Source organism: Capricornis sumatraensis, chromosome X (assembly GCF_032405125.1).
Source record: "Capricornis sumatraensis isolate serow.1 chromosome X, serow.2, whole genome shotgun sequence".
NCBI classification, from domain to species: Eukaryota; Metazoa; Chordata; class Mammalia; order Artiodactyla; family Bovidae; genus Capricornis; species Capricornis sumatraensis.
This window is the reverse complement of record NC_091092.1, coordinates 24,946,817-24,972,338: the sequence shown is the minus strand read 5'-3', so window position 1 is coordinate 24,972,338 and position 25,522 is coordinate 24,946,817. Positions and strand designations below refer to the sequence as shown.

Sequence of the window (25,522 nt, the reverse complement as noted above, 5' to 3'; positions counted from 1 at the left end):
GGGTGTTGCTGACTTAGAGAATATAGTATAATGCTCGATGTCCATAAATTTCTTTTAGATATAGTTAAATTATATCAATCTTCTCAGCTTACTAAGGTAAGGAAAATAAATTCTTCTAAATATACTTGTAAAAGAAATCTCCCCAGATGAATTTCATGCATATCATTGGTCAAGAACCGTTATGGTCAAGCAGTATATAGTATAGTATATAGATTAATGAGAGAAAGAGGCTTGTACTTGCTATGTGGCCAGTTAATATCTCTGGGATTCATTTTTCTTATCTCGAAAATATGACTCTTGGGAAGCAGATTTCTAAATTTTCTTCAAGTTCCCATCTGTGATTCATTGAAATCTCATTTTCCCCGTGTTTCAGTTTCTAGTGGGAGCTGGATTTTATGGTTCCTCATTCATCAACAGAAATGAGAGGGCCAGGAAGGAAAAAAGCTTCCCATCTCCAGGAATCTTAGGTTCTCCATAAATGGTTTAACTGTTGGTTTTACAAGAGTATGCGGGAGGAGAATGAGGAGTCAAACAGGAAAAACATGAATGGAAGAGGGTTTTTGTTACATTAAAGTACTTTCTCTAAAGAAAGAGAGACTCACCCCCTCCACTATACTTCTGCCCTATCCATGACCACAGTCATGGATTAAAGCCCATTTTTGTGGTCCTGCTAATTTTAAAAATTTACTTTATATCAAATAATGAAAGCCACTCTAGTATAGTCAAAAAGATTTAGAACAGTAGTCCTCAGATCTTATTCCATATCAGAATTACAAGGAGGAGGGCTTGTTAAACTGAGTATTGTGCCCCACCCCAGAGTTTTTGAATCAAAAACTCTCGAGGTGGGACCCAGCAATGTGCATTTCTAACAAGTTCCTATGTGATGTTTTAAGTATGCTGAAAGAAGAGAATGCTGAAATATTAGAATCATAAGAATGCTTACACTTGGCTGTGTCAGGTTTTAGTTCGGCCTTTGTTGGTCTAGGCTGGTGGTGGGAATGGAAATGTGAGAGTAACCCGAGAGTTTTTTCTTTCTTCAACTGATTTTTCCATGTTATGTTTTTTGTGGTAGTGTAATGGTACTATTCCATATTGCTATTGAAAAACATTGTACACTGTCCTTAAAAGTCTATTAAAAATTGTGTTCTCACTGAGATTTTTAAGTCCAAGTACTAGCAGGGACTGGCTTGTGGTTTTTTTTTTTTTTTTTTGTATCTAATCTTAGGTGTGTGGTTGTCAAGGGAACAAGCTAGAGAAGTGTTTAATGGGTAAATGTTATCATTGTTTTAAAATTAGTAATCACACAAGCTCCAGCTTCAAAAGGCATTGAAAGTAGCTGTCAGGGGAATAGATCTGTGGGGAGAAACTATTTAAAGAAGTCTCACTCTGAAGGATACCCCAGTGCACAACTATAGTGGCAAGGACATGAGTTTAGGCTAAAAGTAGAATCTGAGTTTTACCACTTACAGCTAGTTATGTGACTTTGGGAAAGTCTTTGTCCTCTCTGGGCCAGTTTCCTTATCTGTAATGTAGGTAGTAGATGTGAAGATTAAATGCAACAATTTATGGAACAGTAAGGTGCATAATAAATATCCATTTATTTCCCTTCCATTTGAACCAAACAGAGAAGGTGTCAGAGGAAATGTCATTGATTAGAAGTAATGGGTGTGCCAAATAAGGTGCCCATCTGGTTGGCTTGATCTGCTCTAGCAGATTATTTGTCTCCAGTAAATAGGCTCCGTGAAACAAGGCTGTTGAAGAAAAGTGCCTGGAAAAAATTTTGATACATAATACACTTGGATTCCTGGAATCTTGAATAAATCCAAGGAGAATTCATGATTCTCATTTGTGTTAGCAATGCAAAATACTTGTACTCAAGTAAGAACCAGGGTTTGCTTCAGTAGTAATTGATGAAATCAAGGATTATTTCACTTCCCTCACTCCTTTACTACTGCTACAACTGTGGTACTTTCTCATGGAAAATTTGCATCCTTTGGCTTCATGCTATTATCTCAGGTTGTTAACATCTTTTAAACCCCATCCTATGGTGATTCATCAAATCATACCCTTCCTAACACCTTCACTTTTAAAAATAACAGCTTTATGGAGATATCATTCACCTATCATAAAATTCATCCCTTTCAAGTGTACGATTCAATTGGGTTTTAGCGTATTCGCAAGGTTTGGCAAATATCACCACAGTCCATTGTAGAACATTATTATCTGTATTATCACCTTGTATCCATTAGCTGTCATTCCCCATCTACTCATAATCTCTTTTTTAACCTGTGACAATCATTAGTCTACTGTATATCTCTATAGTTTTGCCTATTCAGAATATTTCACGTAAATAGAATTATATACTATGTAGTCTTTTGTGACTGGTTTCTTTTACTTAGCATGGTGTTTTCAAGGTTCCTCCACACTGTAGCATGCATCAGTGCTTCTTTCCTTTTTACAACTAAATAATATTCCATTCCATGAATATACCACTTTTATAAAAATTCACTCATCCATTTATGGACATTTGGGTTGTTTCCACTTTGGGGCTATTGTGAATAATTATGCTATGAACATTCATGTATGAGTGTCTGCATGAACATGTTTTCATTTATCTTTTGTATATACCTAAGAGTGGAATTGCTGGGTGATATATCATTCTATGATTAATCTTTTGAACAACTGCCAGAGTGTTTTCTCAAGTGGCTGTGTTTTAAATTCCTTTTGGCATAGTATAAGGATCCCAATTTTCTCATGTTTTTGCCAACATGTGTTAGCTGTCTTTTTTTATTATAGCCATACTAGAAGGTGTGAAGTGATATCTTATGATTTTGATTTGCGTTTTCCCGAGTGCTAATGATATTGAGCATCTTTTCACTTTTGTACTGGCCATTTGTATATCACCTATGGAGAACTGTCTCTTCAGGTCAATTCTCCATTTGTTAGTTGAGTTATTTATCTTTTTATTATTCAGTGGTAGGAGTTCTTTATATATCCTAGATACAAATCTCCTAGCAGATATATGATTTGCAAATCTTTTCTCCTAGCACCTTCAGTTTTGTGGTTCCTTGTTGGTCTTCCATAACTACTCTGCCAATCTTCAGTTCTTTATCCATTCGACTATGTAATCTTTGCTACTGCTTTACCTTAGTAGAGTTAATGGGACAGATAGACAAGGCAAATTTCTGGAAGACTTCTGATTTTTCATTATTCTCTAAACATACGTTATTCTTTCACACTTAAGTATCTTTGCACTCATCCCTTCTCCCTGGAATACCTTAAGTACTTAACATTTTTTGGTCTGGTAAACCCTTATTTATTCATAATAATCCACCTTAAATGGTTAATTGTAAAACTGGAATGCCAGTTTTGGGCTGAACTCACATTATGCCCACTACAGTTATATAGTGGGTAATCCTGCAGAGTGAACCATCTGAAAACAGTTTCTCCCCATGGATCTGTTCTTTTTCTTTTTTCTTTTTTTTTTGATCTGTTCTTTTGATGGCTAATTTCAATGCCATTTAAAGCTGGAATTTGTGTAACCTAGGCAGAGTTAGTAGCTCCTTCTTTTACCCTTTTACCCCATCAGTATCACCTACCAGTGAGATCTGCAAGATCTAGAATCTAGTTTGTTTTTTCTGTCTGCCTATGATCTAGTACAGGGCACAGGGTAAATGCTTAATAAATGTCAACAAATTATAAGTATTGTTATTTATTATTAATATTATTATCATCATTGGAAGAGAATACATATAAAGCCCCTAGCCCAGTACCTGACACAGAGGAAGTACTCAATGTTTTTATTGCTCTTATTGATATTGCTATGGAATAAATGAATTTGGATAACACTTATAAATCACTTTCATATATACTTGCCTCATTAATACTTGAAGCAATTTTGTCAGGTAGAAAAGGCAAGAATTATTATCCCTATTTTATAGATTGGGAAACTGAAGCTCAGGGAGGTTAGAAAGCTTGCCCAAATTCACTTACCCACTAAGAGACAAAAACTAGGACTTGAACACCAGCTTTCTAAATGTAAACTTGTATTTTTTTCTAATCTTACTCTAAGCTCTGTTCTGTTTTTAAATATAATGTCTTTAAATATTATTTTCATGCAATATAAGTATAAAGCATGTATTAAAGGTTAAAAGATAATTTGGCATGAATGATACTGTAAAGATTTTGCTCTTAGTAGAAATCACAGAATTACACAGAGTATCTTCATGCCTGCCTGCCCTTCTTCCTCTCTGTCAAACTAGGGATTGGGGGTACGACCAGAGAGAAAAAGTCAGTATCATTTTGGAAATACCCCTGTTAGGACAAGGAGGCCATGACTAAAGTACCATGTTTCAGCTAGTGGAGTGGCAGTGTATAGTAATTGTAGAATAGTTATCTAGGTGGAAACAAATCATTTCTTGATTGTTGACTATGCTTACTCAAGCCTATCAAGCTTGAAAATGCCTCTGTCCTCCAGATGTCTAGGCTGCTAATTAATATTTATTCATAATAAGATTGGTGCCTATCAGATTGCTCTCCTCCATTTTATCTATTTATTTTCTCATCCAGCTTTAGTTGCAAAGTCACTGAAAGATTTGATTGTATCATCTCAAGTTATTATCTATGTAATAAAATGCTGAAGAAATGGGTTTTCTAAAGAACTTAAATTAACTTGTGCTGTTTTCCAGTGGGCTAACTTAATGAAATACTTCAGTTCAGTTCAGTCGCTCAGTCGTGTCTGACTCTTTGTGACCCCATGAATTGCAGCACGCCAGGACTCCCTGTCCATCACCAACTCCCGGAGTTCACTCAAACTCACGTCCATCAAGTCAGTGATGCCATCCAGCCATCTCATCCTCTGTCGTCCTCTTCTCCTCCTGCCCCTAATCCCTCCCAGCATCAGGGTTTTTTCCAATGAGTCAACTCTTCGCATGAGGTGGCCAAAGTACTGGAGTTTCAGCTTTAGCATCATTGCATGCAAAGAACACCCAGGACTGAGCTCCTTTAGAATGGACTGGTTGGATCTCCTTGCAGTCCAAGGGACTCTCAAGAGTCTTCTCTAACACCACAGTTCAAAAGCATCAATTCTTCAGCGCTCAGCTTTCTTCACAGTCCAACTCTCACATCCATACATGACTACTGGAAAATCCATAGCCTTGCCTAGACGGACCTTTGTTGGCAAAGTAATGTCTCTGCTTTTGAATATGCTGTCTAGGTTGGTCATAACTTTTCTTCCAAGGAGTAAGTGTCTTTTAATTTCATGGCTGCAGTCACCATCTGCAGTGATTTTGGAGCCCAAGAAAATAAAGTCAGCCACTGTTTCCACTGTTTCCTTATCTATTTCCCATGAAGTGATGGGACCGGAGCCATGATCTTCGTTTTCTGAATGTTGAGCTTTAAGCCAACTTTTTCACTCTCCTCTTTCACTTTCATCAAGAGGCTTTTTAGTTCCTCTTCCCTTTCTGCTATAAGGGTGGTGTCATCTGCATATGTGAGGTTATTGATATTTCTCCTGGCAATCTTGATGAAATAGTTACCCTAAAGTAAAAGGTTGGGTTGCTGGTCATATCATGTTAATGAACTGTACCTTATTTAAAAGTTTTATGATCGTAAGATAATCTTTAAAATATATTATTAACATAAGATAGACATAATGATTTTAGAATAAGTTATATTTTATAAAAGAAGCATTTAAATAATTCAGATTGTTGAAGTTTTTATTAAAATGATGCTTTTTATTTCTTTAAATTTCCTGAATGTCAACTAGAATATAGAAAAATGAGTGTATAGTTTTTCTTAGGGATAGTTTTTCAGGTACTCAGGTTAGGGTACAATGGGTTATCTTGATACTTCCAATTAAGTGTATATATATAGTACATAAGTTGGATGAGAGTCTACCACCTTTCTTTTCAGACCACTTTAGTGTATTATTACCTTGAGTTTTCAAATGAGTTTCTTTGTTGTTTGTTATTTACCATGTTTTAAGTGATAGAGAGGACTAGCACATACCAACTGAGAGTTAGATATGCTCAAGTACATAATTTCAATTTCTGATTGTTTGCTGCTAGGATATAAAAATACTGTTTGTTACTGATTATTCATCTTCTATTTTGAGACCTTGAAAAACTGACTTAATACTTCTAGAAGCTTTTTTTGTGGATTCTGTAGGATTTTCTACATAGATAACTATTTTGCCTGTAAATATAGTTTTTTTCTTCCTTTCCAGTCTAATGCCTCTTACTTCTTTTACTTGCCTTATTGTACTGGGTAGAAACTCCAGAAAAATATTGAATAGAAGTGGTTAGAGTATATGTTCTTGCTTTGTCCTAATAGTAGGGAGGCATGCAGTCATTTTTTCACCATTAAGTGTTATGTTAGGTATCAGTTCAGTTCAGTTCAGTTCAGTCGCTCAGTCGTGTCCAACTCTTTGCAACCCCATGAATCGCAGCACGCCAGGCCTCCCTGTTCATCACCATCTCCCAGAGTTCACTCAGACTCATGTCCATCGAGTCCGTGATGCCATCCACCGATCTCATCCTCAGTTGTCCCCTTCTCCTCCTGCCCCCAATCCCTCCCAGCATCAGAGTCTTCTCCAATGAGTCAACTCTTATCATGAGGTGGCCAAAGTACTGGAGTTTCAGCTTCAACATCATTCCTTCCAAAGAAATCCCAGGGTTGATCTCCTTCAGAATGAACTGGTTGGATCTCCTTGCAGTCGAAGGGGCCCTCAAGAGTCTTCTCCAACACCACAGTTCAAAAGCATCAATTCTTCGGCGCTCAGCCTTCTTCACAGTCCAACTCTCACATCCATACATGACCACAGGAAAAACCATAGTCTTGACTAGATGGACCTTAGTCGGCAAAGTAATGTCTTTGCTTTGGAGTATGCTATCTAGGTTGGTCATAACTTTTCTTCCAAGGAGTAAGCGTCTTTTAATTTCATGGCTGCAGTCACCATCTGCAGTGATTTTGGAGCCCCCCAAAATAAAGTCTGACACTGTTTCCACTGTTTCCCCATCTATTTCCCATGAAGTGATGGGACCGGATGCCATGATCTTCGTTTTCTGAATGTTGAGCTTTAAGTCAACTTTTTCACTCTCCTCTTTCACTTTCATCAAGAGGTTTTTTAGCTTCTCTTCACTTTCTGCCATAAGGGTGATGTCATCTGCATATCTGAGGTTATTGATATTTCTCCCGGCAATCTGGATTCCAGCTTGTGTTTCTTCCAGTCCAGCGTTTCTCATGATGTACTCTGCATATAAGTTAAATAAGCAGGGTGACAATACACAGCCTTGACGCACTCCTTTTCCTATTTAGGTTTGAGGAAATTTCTTTCTGTTCCTAGTCTGCTGAGAGTTTATTTTTTTTTCAAATCATAAATCGATATTGGATTTTGTCAAATGCTTTTTTTTGCACCTACTGAGATAATCTTATCATTTTTCTTTTTTAGTCTACTATTAATATGAATTAAATTAATTGACTTTTGCATGCTAAAGCAGCCATGCCTTATAGGAATAAACCCCATTTGGTCAAAATGTATTATCCTTTTTATATAGTATTAAATTTGATTTGCCAGAATTTTAGGAATTTTTGCATTTGTGGTCATGGGAAATTTTGGTCCTGGTTTTCTTTGATTATCTTTGGTTTTGGTAGGATAATGCTGGCCTTGTAGAATGAATTAGGACATGTTCCTTCTTAATTTTCTGGATCGTTTTTTGTAAAATTGGTGTTATTTCTTCCTTAAATGTAAAGTATAATTTACCAGGGAAAATTCAGTTTTATAGTGTGTGTGTGTATATATATATATATATATATATGTATACACACACACACACACACACACACATATATACATATACATATACATATATATATATGGCTATTCAGTTTATCTGAGTACTTAGAGAAATAATGAAAACTAAGGCTAAACAGTTGAGTTGAGGCCAGATTAATCTTTAAAGTTTTATATAATGATATAATGCAGTGATAGAAAGCCATTAGCAGTTTTTAAACTCCAAGCAGTGTTATACAATGAGAACAAAGTTTAATTAATCTGTTCCTTTCTGTCCTCTGAATGAAATGAATAACGTCTCACAGAAACATGACTGTGGTGTTGCTTTGATCAAATATATTGCATTTACTTAAAGAGTGGAGTAAACGTACTCCTCAAACTTCTCTTCTTTTAGTTCCTTAATCTTTGTTCATAAAACATATTTAATGTTAATAATTTGTATGGCTCTTCTCAGGATGCATTTCCTTTTTATTCCCCTTCCTTTTCCAAATTATACTGATCAAAGCTAGATAGACTATGCTAGTAAGTTATTTCCAATGCAGAATTTAGTGTAGAGATTTGGTTATCAGATTATTTTTTTAATACCTGAGAGTATCAATCTAGCTTTTTTCCCATGGTAGCATTATATTTAATTTGAAAGCTGTTGACATTCAAGCAACTTTTTGTATACATTATTTGTAACTTATTAGGTTTCTATAGTATAGCTGTATAATATCAGCACATACCCTCCTCTGTTTTAATGTGACCATTTAAAAATTTATCAAACTCATTTAAAAATGTCAGTCCTTTAGGGTATGTACCTCCCTCTGTTTAATAGTATTTGAAGTTTTGATACATTAGGTAAATTTACTACAGAGAAGAAATATATATATATATATTTATATTGTGATTTTTTAAATTTCTTTTTAACTTGGACTATAATTGCTTTACAATGTTGTGTTAGTTTCTACTGTACAACGAAGTGAATCAGTTATATGTATACAGATATCCTCCTACCTTAAGCCTCCCTCCTATCATCCCACACCTCTGAGTCATCACAGAGCCCGAAGTTGAGCTCCCCATGCTATATAGTAGCTTCCTACTAGCTATCTGTTTTACACATTATGCATATATGTCAGTGCAACTATTTCAGTTCATCCCACCCTTTCCTCTCCACTCACAGCATGTCCACAAGTCCAGGAAAAACCTTTTTTTTTAAAGAACCTTTTTTTTAATGCTTATTTTTTCCCCAAAAGAATGTGAAGAAGAGATTTTTAAAAAGAATATATAAGGATGTTTATAGAAGAGGGAAAGGGGAATAGAGAACAGGCTACAATGCCCTCATAAATAGAACCCAAGGCCCAGAAAAAATAGGAAAAGAGAGAACTAAAGGATTAAGTTAGAAAGAAGTTGAGTTTAAAGCAGTAGAAATAGTTTAAAGACACTCTGAAAGACTAATTGGAAATTTAGAGCAATTTTGTATAAAACAGACCTGTATCTGTGTATCATGGACTACTAGCATGTGGAAATAGGCAAAAAATGTTTATAGAATTCTGGCTAGAGGAATAAATACAGATTTGGTGGGAGAAAATGATTTTATAATAAAAGGACAGATTTTAAGTATGCAAGATATTTTCATAAATCTATATAAGTAAAAGTAGATATATAGAAGGCAGATGAGAATTGTGAAAGAGAATGATCCCCCCTTCTTGTAAGTGTATATTCTTCACAAGATTAGAGTATAAAAGTTGTTTAGAGAAATGACTGTGTACTTCTATACAACAAAGTGTGTTGTAGAGGAACTTTAGTCTTTTTCTCTTTAGACAAAACTGGGATAATACAGATAACAACATGAAAACAAGATATTTAAATCTGTATGAAAACAGTCTGAATTGACAGATCTTATTTGGATGAGATAACAATAATCAGGAATAAAGTTAGCAAATATGGAATTGGATAGGGGGACTATTTGTGCATCTGAAAATAAAGGTTATGAGATATATACAGTGGGAAACTACATGCAGTGAAACAAATGCAAAAACCTCTCAAAAGCAATTTGCCAAAGGTAGATAAGTTAAACTTAGAATAGAAAATACTCAGAATGTGGTAAAAGTGGTCTAGGAGCCTCAGTTTCCTTTCTTTGGTGCTGCCAGATTATGCTAAGAATAGTTAGAGGATCTTTTTTAAGAGTGCAAAAGGAAGCAAAATGATCACATTTGTGAAGAGGGTAAAAGCACCTAGGGTCTTAGTTGAACTGTCCAGATTTTGAGGATTGAGTGCAAATCTCAGTAAGCAGTTTTGATGGAATATGGACCAAACGAGAAATGACGCAGGTAATAGTAAAGGAAACATTAGCCATGCCTTTTTTCAAAGGGGAAAAAAAGAACAATAAGTAGCAGGAAAGGGACTTTCCTGGTGATCCAGTGGCAAAGACTCCGAGCTCCCAGTGCAGGGGACCTGGGTTTGATCCTAGATTGGGGAACTAAGATCCCACATGGCACAACAAAGAGTTCCCATGCCCCAACAAAGACGGAAGATCCTATATGCCGCAATGAAGACTTGGCACAGTCAAATAAATAAATATATCTTTTACAGTAGTAGGGAAAAAACCTAATGACATTACTCAATTCCCAGTATAAAATATTTGTGGGAATATTTTAAAGGCAGGAGGGCCAGCAAATGAGCCAAGAAGGTTTTTGGATTTTGAGGTGGGGAAGAAAATAACTGATTAGATACAATCATTGCTTTTGACTGAATAAGCCATGATTGCCTTTCAAAGATATTATCTACATACATCTTAGAGAAGAAAATTCAAAAGTTATTTCCTGAATAAAAATAAAGGTGACATACTGTACGTAGTCTCACCTAATAGACATCTTCACATCTCTCTTTTTTGACATTGCCCAAGGTATGGTAAATCTTCCAAGATAAAACCATATGTTTTAACTTACAAGTAGTTGTTAAAACTTTCAAGGTATATATTCTTCAAACAAGCGATTCCATTTCTAAAAATATCTCCCACAGATCTACTCATAAGTAAGTATAGGTACAAGGCAGTTTATTGCAGTATTGCTTGTAATAGCAAAAGTTGAGAGATATTTGAGTCTCTCAAGTGAGGAATGGATGAGTAATTGTGGTTGGCCTCACACCCAACACCCCAAGAAACACCTGGAGTACAGGCAAATTGGGCCTTGGAAAACAGAATGAAGCAGGGCAAAGACTAATAGAGTTTGCCAAGAGAACGCACTGGTCATACCAAACACCCTCTTCCAACAACACAAGAGAAGACTCTACACACGGACATCACCAGATGATCAACACCGAAATCAGATTGATTATATTCTTTGCAGCCAAAGATGGAGAAGCTCTATAGAGTCAGCAAAAACAAGACTGGGAGCAGACTGTGGCTCAGATCATGAACTCCTTATTGCCAAATTCAGACTGAAACTGAAGAAAGTAGGGAAAACCGCTAGACCATTCAGGTATGAACTAAATCAAATCCCTTACGATTATACAGTGGAAGTGAGAAATAGATTTAAGGGCCTAGATCTGATAGATAGAGTGCCTGATGAACTATGGAATGAGGTTTGTGACATTGTACAGGAGACAGGGATCAAGATCATCCCCATGGAAAAGAAATGCAAAAAAGCAAAATGGCTGTCTGGGGAGGCCTTACAAATAGCTGTGAAAAGAACAGAGGTGAAAAGCAAAGGAGAAAAGGAAAGATATAAGCATCTGAATGCAGAGTTCCAAAGAATATCAAGGAAAGATAAGAAAGCTTTCCTCAGCGATCAATGCAAAGAAATAGAGGAAAACAACAGATTGGGAAAGACTAGAGATCTCTTCAAGAAAATTAGAGATACCAAGGGAACATTTCATGCAAAGCTGGGCTCGATAAAGGACAGAAATGGTATGGACCTAACAGAAGCAGAAGATATTAAGAAGAGGTGGCAAGAATACACAGAAGAACTGTACAAAAAAGAGCTTTACGACCCAGATAATCATGATGGTGTGATCACTCATCTAGAGCCAGACATCCTGGAATGTGAAGTCAAGTGGGCCTCAGAAAGCATCACTACAAACAAAGCTAGTGGAGGTGATGGAATTCCAGTGGAGCTATTTCGAATCCTGAAGGATGATGCTGTGAAGGTGCTGCACTCAATATGCCAGCAAATCTGGAAAACTCAGCAGTGGCCACAGGACTGGAAAAGGTCAGTTTTCATTCCAATCCCAAAGAAAGGCAATGCCAAAGAATGCTCAAACTACCACACAATTGCACTCATCTCACATGCTACTAAAGTAATGCTCAAAATTCTCCAAGCCAGGCTTCAGCAATATGTGAACCGTGAACTTCCAGATGTTCAAGCTGGTTTTAGAAAAAGTAGAGGAACAGAGATAAAATTGCCAACATCTGCTGGATCATCAAAAGAGCAAGAGAGTTCCAGAAAAACATCTATTTCTGCTTTATTGACTATGCCAAAGCCTTTGACTGTGTGGATCACAATACACTGTGGAAAATTCTGAAAGAGATGGGAATACCAGACCACCTGACCTGCCTCTTGAGAAATCTGTATGCAGGTCAGGAAGCAACAGTTAGAACTGGACATGGAACAACAGACTGGTTCCAAATAGGAAAAGGAGTACTTCAAGGCTGTATATTGTCACCCTGCTTATTTAACTTCTATGCAGAGTACATCATGAGAAACGCTTCACTGGAGGAAGCACAAACTGGAATCAAGATTGCCGGGAGAAATATCAATAACCTCAGATATGCAAATGACACCACTCTTTTGGCAGAAAGGGAAGAGGAACTAAAAAGCCTCTTGATGAAAGTGAAAGAGGAGAGTGAAAAAGTTGGCTTAAAGCTCAGAAAACGAAGATCATGGCATCTGGTCCCATCACTTCATGGGAAATAGATGGGGAAACAGTGGAAGCAGTGTCAGACTTTATTTTTCTGGGCTCCAAAATCCCTGCAGATGGTGATTGCAGCCATGAAATTAAAATACATTTACTCCTTGGAAGGAAAGTGATGACCAACCTAGACAGCATGTTCAAAAGCAGAGATATTACTTTGCCAACAAAGGTCTGTCTAGTCAAGGCTATGGTTTTTCCAGTGGTCATGTATGGATGTGAGAGTTGGACTGTGAAGAAAGCTGAGCACTGAAGAACTGATGCTTTTGAACTGTGGTGTTGGAGAAGACTCTTGAGAGTCCCTTGGAGTGCAAGGAGATCCAACCAGTCCATTCTAAAGGAGATCAGTCCTGGGTGTTCTTTGGATGCAATGATGCTAAAGCTGAAACTCCAGTACTTTGGCCACCTCATGCAAAGAGTTGACTCATTGGAAAAGACCCTGATGCTGGGAGGGATTGGGGGCAGGATTAGAAGGGGACAACAGAGGATGAGATGGCTGGATGGCATCACTGACTCAATGGACGTGAGTTTGAGTGAACTCCGGGAGTTGGTGATGGACAGGGAGTCCTGGCGTGCTGCAATTCATGGGTTCGCAAAGAGTCAGACACAACTCAGTGACTGAACTGAACTGAACCACACCCCATGAAATTCTGTGCATCCACTATAAAGAATAGATTTGTGTGTTTTGAGACACAGAGCTTCCCATGTTATGTGCTCAGGTGAATTGTTAAAATGCATAACAGTACATATAGTATCCTACTCTTAAAAATCCTGTATGTGTACAAGCAAAAGGTAGATTATGTATATGTGTAGAAAGAGATCTGGAAGTACATAAACTAAACTGTTATCAATAGTTACTCTTAGTAAGTAGAAGAGGTGGACTTTTTGTTTTCAGTTTATGTCCTTCTGTATTTTTATCACAAGCATATATTTAAATTTTTGAAATCTGAAATTTATCTGAAGGAGAAAAAAGCCAAGCCCTTGGAAGCCAAACTTTTCATCCTAAACCCTAATTCAGTTCCTGTTCTCTCATCTTAACCTTTATAGTTTACCACCAGTGTGTACTATAGGTACAATTCATTTTATTATTGAGATTAGGTTCACAAATAAAGTTCTTGGTTTCTAGTTAGCTTGTTATAAAATTCAGGTTCTACATGTTGATTTTTTTAAAAATACCAAGTGATGGCATCTGGGTAAAGTCTGCCTTGTTTGTTCAAGCATTCACTGAATATTTGTGAAGTGCCCATGGTTTGCACTGGGGAATTCAGATATCCTAGTCTTCTACCTGATGGTTCGCTCCTCTTCAGTTGCAGCCCCAGTGGTTGCGTTCAGGACTTACCAGTGCTCATATGCTCGTTTATGTTTAAAAGGCGATCCACTTAAACTTAATTGCAATTTACACACTATATGTGAATTTTCAAAGAGCCACTTTTTACTTTCTGCATGTAAATATTTCTCTAAAATGGACATCTGTTTTTAACCTCTACTTTTCTAAATAACAGGGATGGGAGATGATTTAGCAATGGAAAATATTGAGCGGGCATTGGGGGAGAATGTTTGCATTTACAATGGAAAAGGGGTATTTGTGAAAGAGTTTATATTTGTGAGCAAAAACATATGTCAATCACTGTTGAAGAGCGAAAAATATGATACATAATCCTGTTCCAAAGTATATGTATAATGTATAAATATTTTTAGAATTAAAATATTTATATCTCTCTCCAGAGAGAAAGTGGCTGGATCATATTATCTCTTTGAAGTTCTAGTTCTGTAGATTCAACCATTTTCTTTAGAAAGCCATTTAAAAATTATGATGAGAAGATGTTTAGACTAAGATTTATATTATACATATGTGCAGGATCGATATTTCTGAAACTGCATTCTTCAGTATGCTGTGCCTTCTGCTTCTTAAATCCGTGAATCACAACTTTAAATAAAAGTTTTATGTGGGGGTCATTAAAATATGAAGGGGATAGAATAATTCTACTGTTAGTTTTTGTTATATTATTTGAAAGTAATTTGTATGAATATCTTCATGATTTTTTATAAGTATCTTCATGATTCTTTATGATTTTTTACATTTCCATTGTTGAAACTACAGACTCCATCTTGAAAAATTTTCATTTTGAGCTTCATTGTTAAATTGTATATTATCTTCTTTTTATGCATTTCACCAGCCTATTATAATCTTAACAGTATTTCATTTTTCCCAGAGTAGACCAAGGAAACAGCTGCCTGCTTATCATTGGTTGGGCTCTTCAAGGGAATGGATGGTGGAGCTAATCAACAGGCATTCTTATCAGCAGAGCCCTGTCCCTCCTCTGAACTGTGGGTGTCAGCCTATTAATTCTCCACTAAACTTTAAGCATTTGGGGACAATTGTGTCTCACGTTGGAGCTCCCTGGGCACTTTTTTCCACAGATAATTAAATTTCAAACTTGAAAGATAATTGATCAAGCAGGAGCAAGTATATCAAATACTGAATATAAGGATGTCTAACACAGTTCCTTGTTTTGTAAGAGGTGGAATAATCTAGTTGGCAGAAAGCAACTCCTATTTTGCAGTTAGCACAGATGCTCTGAACCTTTCTTTTTCAAACAACAAAAATAAGCAAGTGAAAACCAAGAATAAAAGAACTATATATTATAGAATATATATTATTATGGAAAGGAATTGTAGTGTAACACCCTAATTCTGCACATGGGAAAATGAAAGTGTACATGATAGTTTTTTTCAGAATAATAAAAGCCAATGATTGTAAAAATAAGTGAACATATATGCTCTTTCCCTTATTTGTTCTTTATTGTCACATATCAAGTAAGCTGTTCAGTTTTTTTTCTTCTGAGTCATTATTCTACTGGCTTTATTAGTATATCAAGAGAATTTTAGTGCACAGAAACTTGTGTTCCCATTTTACCTTGACGAGTGGCTCACCTCATGTTCTTCTTGTAGGGATTTGACCAGCTCCGACTTGAAGGATTGCTCTGTGACGTGACCCTGATGCCGGGGGACACAGATGATGCCTTTCCTGTGCACAGAGTCATGATGGCCTCTGCTAGTGATTACTTCAAGGCTATGTTCACAGGTAGCTTGCCTTCTAAACTCTACCTCCATATTAAAACAATAAGAAAAATAAGTGTTTAAATCTTTTCATTGCTAGAGGAAGATTCAGTGCTTTTGTTCCATTGTCTTTACAAGAAGAGTTTTAAAGGAATAGACACCCAGTATGTGTGTTTGTGGGTGGTGCTTTTTTAACTTGGAAAATGGATATACCTTTTTTATACCTCTGTCTACCTTTATTTCATAGCTTTGCTTTTCCAGACACATATCTGAATGGGCCATCAGAGACTAATACAATGTCACTAGTACAATCTCTAATCCATCAAAAGATGTGAAGTGCCAGGAGAACATTTTGGAGGCACTTGCATCATATACCACCTCCATTAGTAGAGAGATATTCCTTTTTAAGTACTCTCTTTTAACTGTAAAATATGCAGAAGCTTGACTTGGATACGAATGCTTACACAGAATAAAATTTTCCCTGATTTTATTGCATCTAATTAGCAACAGAAGTGAGTTTGACCTTAATTAAATTATCCACCTTCATTTAATTGAGTGTCTTTTCATTTAAGGTGGGATGAAAGAACAAGATTTAATGTGCATTAAGCTTCATGGCGTGAGCAAAGTCGGTTTAAGGAAAATTATTGACTTCATTTACACTGCAAAGCTTTCTCTTAATATGGACAACCTTCAAGACACACTGGAAGCTGCCAGTTTTCTACAGATTCTGCCGGTTTTGGACTTCTGCAAAGTATTTCTCATATCTGGGGTAAGACATTTTCAAATCAAATCTTTTCCTGTGATGGATAGTATTGTGGCCTGAAACTACCTGGCCTTTAGAGAGAGGTGTCATCTAGTGTATGGTTTGGAAGCAGGTTCAGGAGAAAACAGTGCAGGTGCATTTTCACAAAATAGAACCATTTGAAAAAAGCCTTCTGTGTCATCCAGTGACATTAGACAGTAATAGGGTTTGATAGCAATAAAATCCTTAACATGTTTGATAATGTTATATATTTTAATCCAGTTTTATTCCACTTAATGACTTTATACAAGCAGGTTTTTTAAATGGAGTTCTGTGGGAAAGTCATCTGAGGTTCTAGAAGTCTTTTAAGATACACTCGTCATTTTTTTTCTTCCTTTAAATATGGGACCTAGATCTTGAGAAGAACTAGCACCTATGTGTAAATCTTCTTGATTCCATGGCAACACATCACCTACTAAGTCATTTACAGCATATTTTAATAGATAACAGAGGACACATACAACCACCAGTCACTGAACTACTTATAGTCACCCACTTCCTTTGGACAGTGCCTCATTTTAGTTGAGACCCTTAAACTAATAGCACTTAATACTTACATTTATAAACTCTTAACATTTATTTACACTTATCTTAGCAACATGTGGTTGTCCTGAGGCAAACTAGGTACAGTGTCATGATTTCCTTGAAACTAATCAGTAACTACAGACACTGTTGACCTAGTACCCATTGTCTATTATTCAAGTTCAGTACTTGTCACTTGAGATACTGGTTGTGATCAGTTCCTTAGTTTGAATGAAAAGAACCAAACTGGGTAAAGCATGATTTATGAAGTTATAAAAATATGCATTTCTCAAAATAACAATATTAGAAAATAAGTTTGTTCTGGATGAGTCTATTTAAAGCACATTTATTTCAAGATGATATCATAGCAAATTTGTAATACTTGACAAATTTCCTGTAATTAGAATGTTGGTTCCTTAACTTCCTTGAAGCATTTATTATAGCTGTATGTTTTTACCCTTTTGAAAATGTCTTTATTTTTATAAACACTTAATATTGTCTTAAAGATTATAATCTTCATTTCAAGTATCTCTGCAGAGATACTAAAGCCCATTTCTAAAGGAGAAGAGACATGTCCCTGACCAAGCTTACTTGTAGTATAGTTTACTCTCATTTTAAAACATTCTTGCCTATGAGCTTTTTCTTAGTACCATACTATTTCTTATCTTTCATCTTGTTTGCTTAGGATATGTCTATGTGATTTTACATTGGAAATCTTCCTTCTCAGAATCCATGGTAATTTTTTGAGAAAAGTTGGTGGATTATTAGTTTACAAATTATATAAAATCTAACTTTTCCTTTATCCTTCTTTCATGCATTCCGTATCTTAGTTAAATATTTAGGCTTTACTCTATTACTCTTTCCTTCTCAGCAATCAAGTAAATCAGGAAAAACAGTAGCCCTGGGTGCCTTTCCTATTTATAAGAACTGAAAGTGTCAGGATAATATAAATATTTTTCAAAGGTAAATATGTTTTCCATTTTCCCACAGGCTCAGTTATTATAAATAATTTAAAAATATAACAGTCTTGTAACCGTGTACTTAACCCAACTGTATTGAGGAAATAGATTTGTGTTCTTAATGATATAGTCTGATTATAGTTCATATAATCTAAACACCTCCTGGGTTTGAATTTCTGGAAAGAAAAATTAGCTTTGAACACAATTCTTTTCTATCTGTTCTTAACCACTTGTGTGGATGAAGAGGAACATTGGTATACAGAAGATGAATCAGCATATCATCCACAAGACCTTTATATGTTAATTTTGAATGATAATGTTAAATACGGTAATAATTGGCATATACACACTACTATATATAAAATAAATAAGTAATAAGAACCTACTGTCTAGCACAGGGAACTCTACTCAATACTTTGTAATAACTGATATGGGAATAGAATCTAAAACAGTGGATATATGTATATGTATAACTGATTCACTTTGCTGTACAGCAGAAAGTAACACAACATTGTAAATCAGCTATACTCCAATAAAGTTAAAAAAGTAAATGAACAATTCTGTATTGCTAAAAATACCCTCAAACCCCAAATACAGTGATAAAGCCACATTTGCCTTTGGTGGGTTAGACATCCATTCTCTGTAAGGGAGCATCACGCTCAGTAGAACAAGAACCCTGCACTCTGACCTTTGCCTTCTTTTGCAGCAATACTTTTCTTTTAGGGTTGTAACTAGTATTAGGGCCTATAAGACCTATAGACCCTAATTTTGTTCTTGCTATGCTATTTTCTTGGTAGTTATAGAAAAAGAGGTCTCTGAAAAGAAAACAGAAGGATGACAGTGAAGGATATAACGCAGAGTTGGTAAAATTTTCTGTAAAACTAAAAATATTATCATTTATCATGGACATAATAAAAAATTACCTTGTTTCGTTACATACCTACAAAAATTACATTAGCTTTTGTCCTTATGACATTGCATAACTACAGCATGCTAAATTCCATGTGGCCATCCCCTGATTTAAAAACAAGTTGTAGTCAAATTTTTTATCATTTGTTTGCTATTTGGAAATTGTACCATCTAGCATTTTCCCCACAGTATTACTGTTATGGAGGATTATAGGCTAGCCCATAAAACCCAATTTAATGTCAGGTTACTGAAATAGAACAATTTGTAATTGAACTGGAAAAAATTGAAATTTAAGTTTACAGTTATACAGAGTAAACAGAGCAGGATGAAGGTGAGCAAGAAATCATTTTCTTTTTACATAAAAGCATATCTAATCAGAGAATGAAACTTCTCTGTGCTTTAGACTCGGTGTACTTTCTTTAAACTCATTTTTTTAAGTTTATTTTTTTTTCTTGATACAGGTCTATCATTGGTTCCACCTGTACATTTATTGTTACTGATCGGGTTGGGGAGCTCACAATGAAATGTACAGAAATGTATTGAGGTGACTGGGGTCATGAAGAGTGGGAGACAGTGGAAAACAAGAGAGGCACATTTGTTGGAGACCAAAGGAGTTCTCTAAGGGAACAATGAAGGGAATCAGAGGAAGTTATTGGAAAAGACAGCTTCTTTTGCTATTATGTGACCATAGCAGCAGCAAGGATGTTTTTTTGAGGAATGTTCTTTTTGGGAAAGAATGTTCTTTTTGATGTAAGGATTTCCTGTATAGTACATGCATTTGACATTCTTTCTTTCATAAAGACTGGATTTACCCATTAAGCTTAATTAACATGTCTTTCCAGGTAATGTTTTTGCTTTGGGGGAGGCTCAATGCAAATTAGAGAAAATACTTTATGAGTAATTTTAAAATGAATCAAAACTGTCTCTCCCCATTAAACCAGTCTTGTTTTTCTTCTTGTCAAGGCTGATACTCAGCAAGTAGTACCCAGATATCAGTTGTTTATGGTTGAGTATCTGTTCTGATTAGTTGGTACTCAAATATTCTAAATATCATCCCTGCATATAACTTTAATCAGCCCATTCTTGCCCATCTGGGATTCTGTAGGGAAAGAAGAGTCTCAGCCTTGGCCTAAACCAACTCATCCCCCCAAAGACCATTATGATAACTATTGCATCCACCAGGGCAAGTGCATTCAAAGTGCAAAGGAATAAGAAAATAGGATTCCCCAAGCTGGACACACCCTCAAAACTCACCTCAAATGGTGTTAATCATCTGAAGAGAAACAAGACTGGGAGAGAAAGGTTTTCGTTTTCTTATCATCCCTTTGTTCTTCTTACCAAAAGGCCCCTTTCTTGTGTCCTGTGGTATTCTCACCTGTGGAAGGAAGCTTGGGAGAAGATACCTGTTATGTCCTGTATCCCTCAAAGTAGCTTGTTTGACTACTTCTCAGTCTTTTTCTGTGAACGTGCTTTCTCTCTTTGCGTTGGTTGTACTTGAGGTCAAGGTGTCATTTTAATAAACTAGATAGCACCAAGGAGAATTTGGTACATTGAACGTCTGAAGAGCGCCACCTCCCCCCCGCCGCCCCAATTTACCAGTGAATTTCTTAGTGTTTGCTCTTCCCTTGAAAGGACCAAAAGCAGATAGTCATTTGCTTTTTTATTTTCCTAAATGGAAATTTATTTGTATAAGACACTGAACTTGAACAACATAACATCACAGATTACTGATGAAACCTGTCATTAAAATATCAAATTATGTTAATCACAGCATTAGGTACATCAGGTGTGATTCAAACAACTTAATATTGCAGCAATGAGTACCAGTATGTTAATGAAAATTGAAAATCATGATGCTTAGAACTGCCTTTAGGATGACCATGAAGGTTCTACTGTAACCAGTAGAATGATTTATAAATTATATCAAGGAAACTTAAATGTGTACTTGATTGTTTTTTAAAATAATGCTGTTGGTTCTCATAAGAAGTTGAGAAATTTTGTCCTTTTTTGCTTCTCTATCCTTTAAAACTCTAATATAATTACCTGGCTTAACTTCTGTAATGACTCTTTGGAATTTTGGCCAGGGTATATATTCAGATGAAATTAGAGTTCTTTCTGCTTATGAGGTATTTTAAAATAAGCTTTAAATTCATATTTTACATTTTTCAAATGTATTCTGTACCTGAATTGCATTATGTATTATGTTACTGCACATATTCATTATTTTGTAATGTCTAAGGTTAAATGTTTGGGACTATGCTAGCTGAAGCACTTCTAAAAATCATGACTGAGAATGGATTACAATGAGCTATAATTGAATAATCCTGTATTTTTCCAAAACTTGTTTACTGTAATTCCATCATTTTTGATCTGCTTATATTAACTGTTACTCTACACTGTGCTTCTGCAGTCCCTATAGTCTACAATTAACTTTTTAGCTTTGATTGCATGCACTTCATAATTAATTTCCTATTACATATTTTCTTATCTGAGTCTCATTTTAAAATTAATAAGACTCTAGTAATCTGCTGTGTTAATTCAGCAGATATTCTATTTTTAGTTGTATTTATCATCACATCTTTAATTTTTAAATTGCTGATAATCATGGCATTTAACCTTTTTTATATACCCACAGTGTGGTAGCTATGGTACATGACCTATAGAAAATACTTAGTCCTTCTATCAAGAAGATGACTATTCAGAAGGTTACGAAATACCATTCTCTGGTGATCTTTTTTTAAAGGAAAGAGTAGGCAGCTAGCTATATTAGCTAGGCAATCTGTCAAGGTTTTCCCAGTCCTGAGAATCTATATATCTGATATATAGAAGGGATTTTCAAAATGCCCTTAAATACAATGTAGTTTTTTTTTTTTTATCCTGTTGTTTTAAAAACTGTTTCCTTATTGAATGATACTGGAGAAGGAAAAGAAGAAGGAACTGAATATCTTGATCCCAGTTCTGAATTACACAGATTGGTTTCTAATCTTTAATCTTGGTTTATATTCCAGTTCCAGTTCAGTCGCTCAGTCGTGTCTGACTCTTTGCAACCCCATGAATCGCAGCACGCCAGGCCTCCCTGTCCATCACCAACTCCCGGAGTTTACTCAAACTCATGTCCACCGAGTCGGTGATGCCATCCAGCCATCTCATCCTCTGTCATCCCCTTCTCCTCCTGCCCCCAATCAGGGGGGCATCAGGGTCTTTTCCAGTGAGTCAACTCTTCGCATGAGGTGGCCAAAGTATTGGTGTTTCAGCTTTAGCATCAGTCCTTCCTTTATATATGCTATAAATTTAGAATTAATTTTGGTGACTAACAGCCAATGCTATTATTTTGCCCATATAAAATATAGTCTTTATTGTTTTAATTTTTTTAATTTGTAATCAATCATATCAGTGATGAAAAGAATCTTCATACTCAGGAAATACATTTGTGCTTTCATCATTGTTTGCTTATCCATATTAGCAAACATCTTCAAAAATGAAAATTACTCTTGCTTTGGGGAAAGACTATGTCTTACCCCATAAAGTAGGTCTGTTACCCCAAACAGGAATACCTTCCACCTGGGGTGATTTGGGCAATGAGGTATTAATTGTAACTTTATTTATGCAACTTTAAAATTGTGTCAGACACCAACCTGCCACCCCTAAAAGTGTATTTAAGTGTACTTTTTATTAACCAAGTTATCGAATACTGTTAAACTGTGTGTTTGAAAAGGGCCATAAGTTGTTTATTTATTTTTCCTAGTCCTCCTGTGTTACAATTTATTTTAGGTATTTTTAAATACATAGGTATCAAGTATAACAACAATTTTAAATTGTTGATGATTTTTGTGCAGCAAATCTTCCTAAAAGAGTTCAAATTCTCCTTGAGTAATAATTTATGAAAATAGCAACATGTGTGTGTATGTGTTGGCCTTCAAACTTTCAGTGGTATTATGTCATAACTGGGCTGTGACTTTATGCAGAGGAGTCATGCTTTTCATCTCATTTCAGCTTTTCAATAACAAGATGATAGAAGGATTCGCCAATTTTCTCTTAACCATCTGCCAGTCGGTTAACAATACAGTGGCACCCGTGAGCTTTATGTGACATTTGTGAACACACACCCTGACAAAATTAAGCAAAAAAAATCCTGAGTCCTTTGCCTGTGACTTGTCTCTGTGTTTGTACATACACACACATACACATACAATCACAAAGAGATTTGTATGGCAGTCTTGTTTTTGTGATTTATGCTTTACATATTTGCTGATTTGATTTTCCTACTTTTCACTTTTGACTAATTAGCCCTTAGAACATTGAAAAGACTTCCTGCCAAAGATGGGCCCCTCCATAGCTTCTCTCCTTTTCATGGCTTCTGCTTTTGCTGTATTTTGCTCTGTGCTGGGGAGATCTGAGGGGCTAATGTGGACTCCAGGCAGAGCTGGGGTATGCCGAGAGTAAGAGAGTCGCTAAGGAAAAGTGTGGTGCAGCCGTCTGCAAACTTACTGGAAACTAAACTACATGAATAACTTGATGCAAAATCACCCATTCCATTCCCCAAGAAAGTGATTCCTTTGTTTCTATTTCTACATAAAGAATATAGAAAATAAATTCACCCTAGGAATAATGGCCCTATTAAATTATCTTCACTATAAGCAATAACTTTTGAAGGAATCAAAATGAATGATAGTGATGAATGATGCCTGTTGATATGAAAGAAATTTAGGGATCAGGTACTAGAGCTTTTCTCTTTGTGGATCTGCTAGCTGAGTTGCTTTTAAGAATCATGACTGAAAAGTGAATTGAGATGATTCATTATAGAATGGCTTTCTATTTTTGCAGAACTTCCATCTGGCCAGAACTTTCTTAGTATTTGCAGGGTAATGGTGAGGACACATTTTTGAAGAAAGAAAATAATTATGTTGGCCATAGTCAAGTTACACCATTGTTTCTTAGAGTAACTTTCCATCTACTGACTCTGAACAAGCATTTTCTTTTAGTCTCCTTTCTATTGGATTAGGTAAGGGTGGTTTGTGAATTCTCTTTAAATAGTTAATATATGGAGAAAAGAATCTTAATTTTCATCTATATGGACAGTAAAAAGCATATTTCCTCTTATTCTAGAGCAGGTATTTATATATCCAGGTATGAGTGCCATGAAAGTAGTTGGGTTTTAATTATTATTCTTTTTTGGATTGGCTTAATAGGTCACTTTAGACAATTGTGTCGAAGTTGGGCGGATTGCCAACACCTACAATCTGACAGAAGTGGATAAATATGTTAACAGTTTCGTGTTGAAGAATTTTCCTGCGTTGCTGAGCACCGGGGAGTTCTTGAAACTCCCTTTTGAACGTCTTGCCTTCGTGCTTTCCAGTAATAGCCTTAAGCATTGCACTGAACTTGAGCTCTTTAAGGCTACCTGTCGCTGGCTACGCCTGGAAGAGCCTCGGATGGACTTTGCTGCAAAGTTAATGAAGAACATACGATTTCCACTAATGACACCGCAGGAGCTCATTAATTACGTGCAAACCGTGGATTTCATGAGAACTGACAATACGTGTGTGAATCTCCTTTTGGAAGCCAGCAATTACCAAATGATGCCATATATGCAGCCAGTGATGCAGTCAGACAGGACTGCCATTCGGTCTGACACCACTCATTTGGTTACGCTAGGAGGAGTGCTGAGGCAGCAGCTGGTTGTCAGCAAGGAATTGCGCATGTATGATGAAAAGGCCCACGAGTGGAAGTCCTTAGCCCCCATGGATGCCCCAAGGTACCAGCATGGCATTGCCGTCATTGGAAATTTCCTCTACGTCGTTGGAGGACAGAGCAATTATGACACAAAAGGAAAAACGGCAGTTGATACAGTCTTCAGATTTGATCCACGATACAATAAGTGGATGCAAGTTGCATCTCTAAATGAAAAACGCACCTTCTTCCACCTCAGTGCCCTCAAAGGATACCTGTATGCAGTTGGTGGACGAAATGCAGCTGGTGAACTGCGTAAGTGTGTATATGTCTATTAAGCACAAAGGCTGATTTCTTTACCCCCAGATTCTAGTCAGATCATAAAATAAGCAGTTTTATAACATCCAAGACCAACAAATGTAGCCATAATTTTATTTTAAACTGTTTTTCTTAGAAAATGTCAGAGACTATCTGAGCCTATATTGTTGGCCACACTACAAATATATCAATATGTGGCAGAATATTTTACTGGTGCAATATCATGGTTTTCATCATAAAGGTTTAACTGAAAAGCATATTCTGCTAATTTAAATTCTAATGGAATCTTGGACAGAACTTTGACATGTTTCCTCATTTTCCATTTTTCAAAGCCCACAGAATATTTCAGTGAACAGGTTAAAATCCTTCCTTACAGAGCACTGACTTCTATAGTTGGTCCTTTTATGTAATCTGTTACCTATCCTAGGCCACACAGTAAGATGATTTTCTTTATCTACTAAATGTTTAAAGTTCAATATTATCCAGACTTTATTTACCATGAGTATTATATGTAACTATTAGTCTCAAAACTCATGTAAACTGAGCTGGTAAACTTGATTATTTGATGGTCCCTTCTTGGTCTTCCTAATGTAAAATCAG

At 36.1% G+C, this 25,522-nt stretch overlaps 1 protein-coding gene across 4 annotated transcripts in view; it reads left to right on the top strand.

Annotated features, from left to right (window-relative positions):
• KLHL13 (kelch like family member 13) overlaps positions 1-25,522 on the top strand; it is a 74,222-nt gene that overhangs the window by 35,618 nt on the left and 13,082 nt on the right. For 3 of the 4 annotated variants that reach the window (XM_068962454.1, XM_068962455.1, XM_068962453.1), the window contains 3 exons: positions 15,635-15,767; positions 16,315-16,511; positions 24,124-24,919. In XM_068962454.1, coding sequence (XP_068818555.1) covers positions 15,635-15,767; positions 16,315-16,511; positions 24,124-24,919 — 1,126 coding nt within the window. The remainder of the gene's footprint in view (positions 1-15,634; positions 15,768-16,314; positions 16,512-24,123; positions 24,920-25,522) is intronic. The other variant, XM_068962456.1, reaches the window with a different exon arrangement.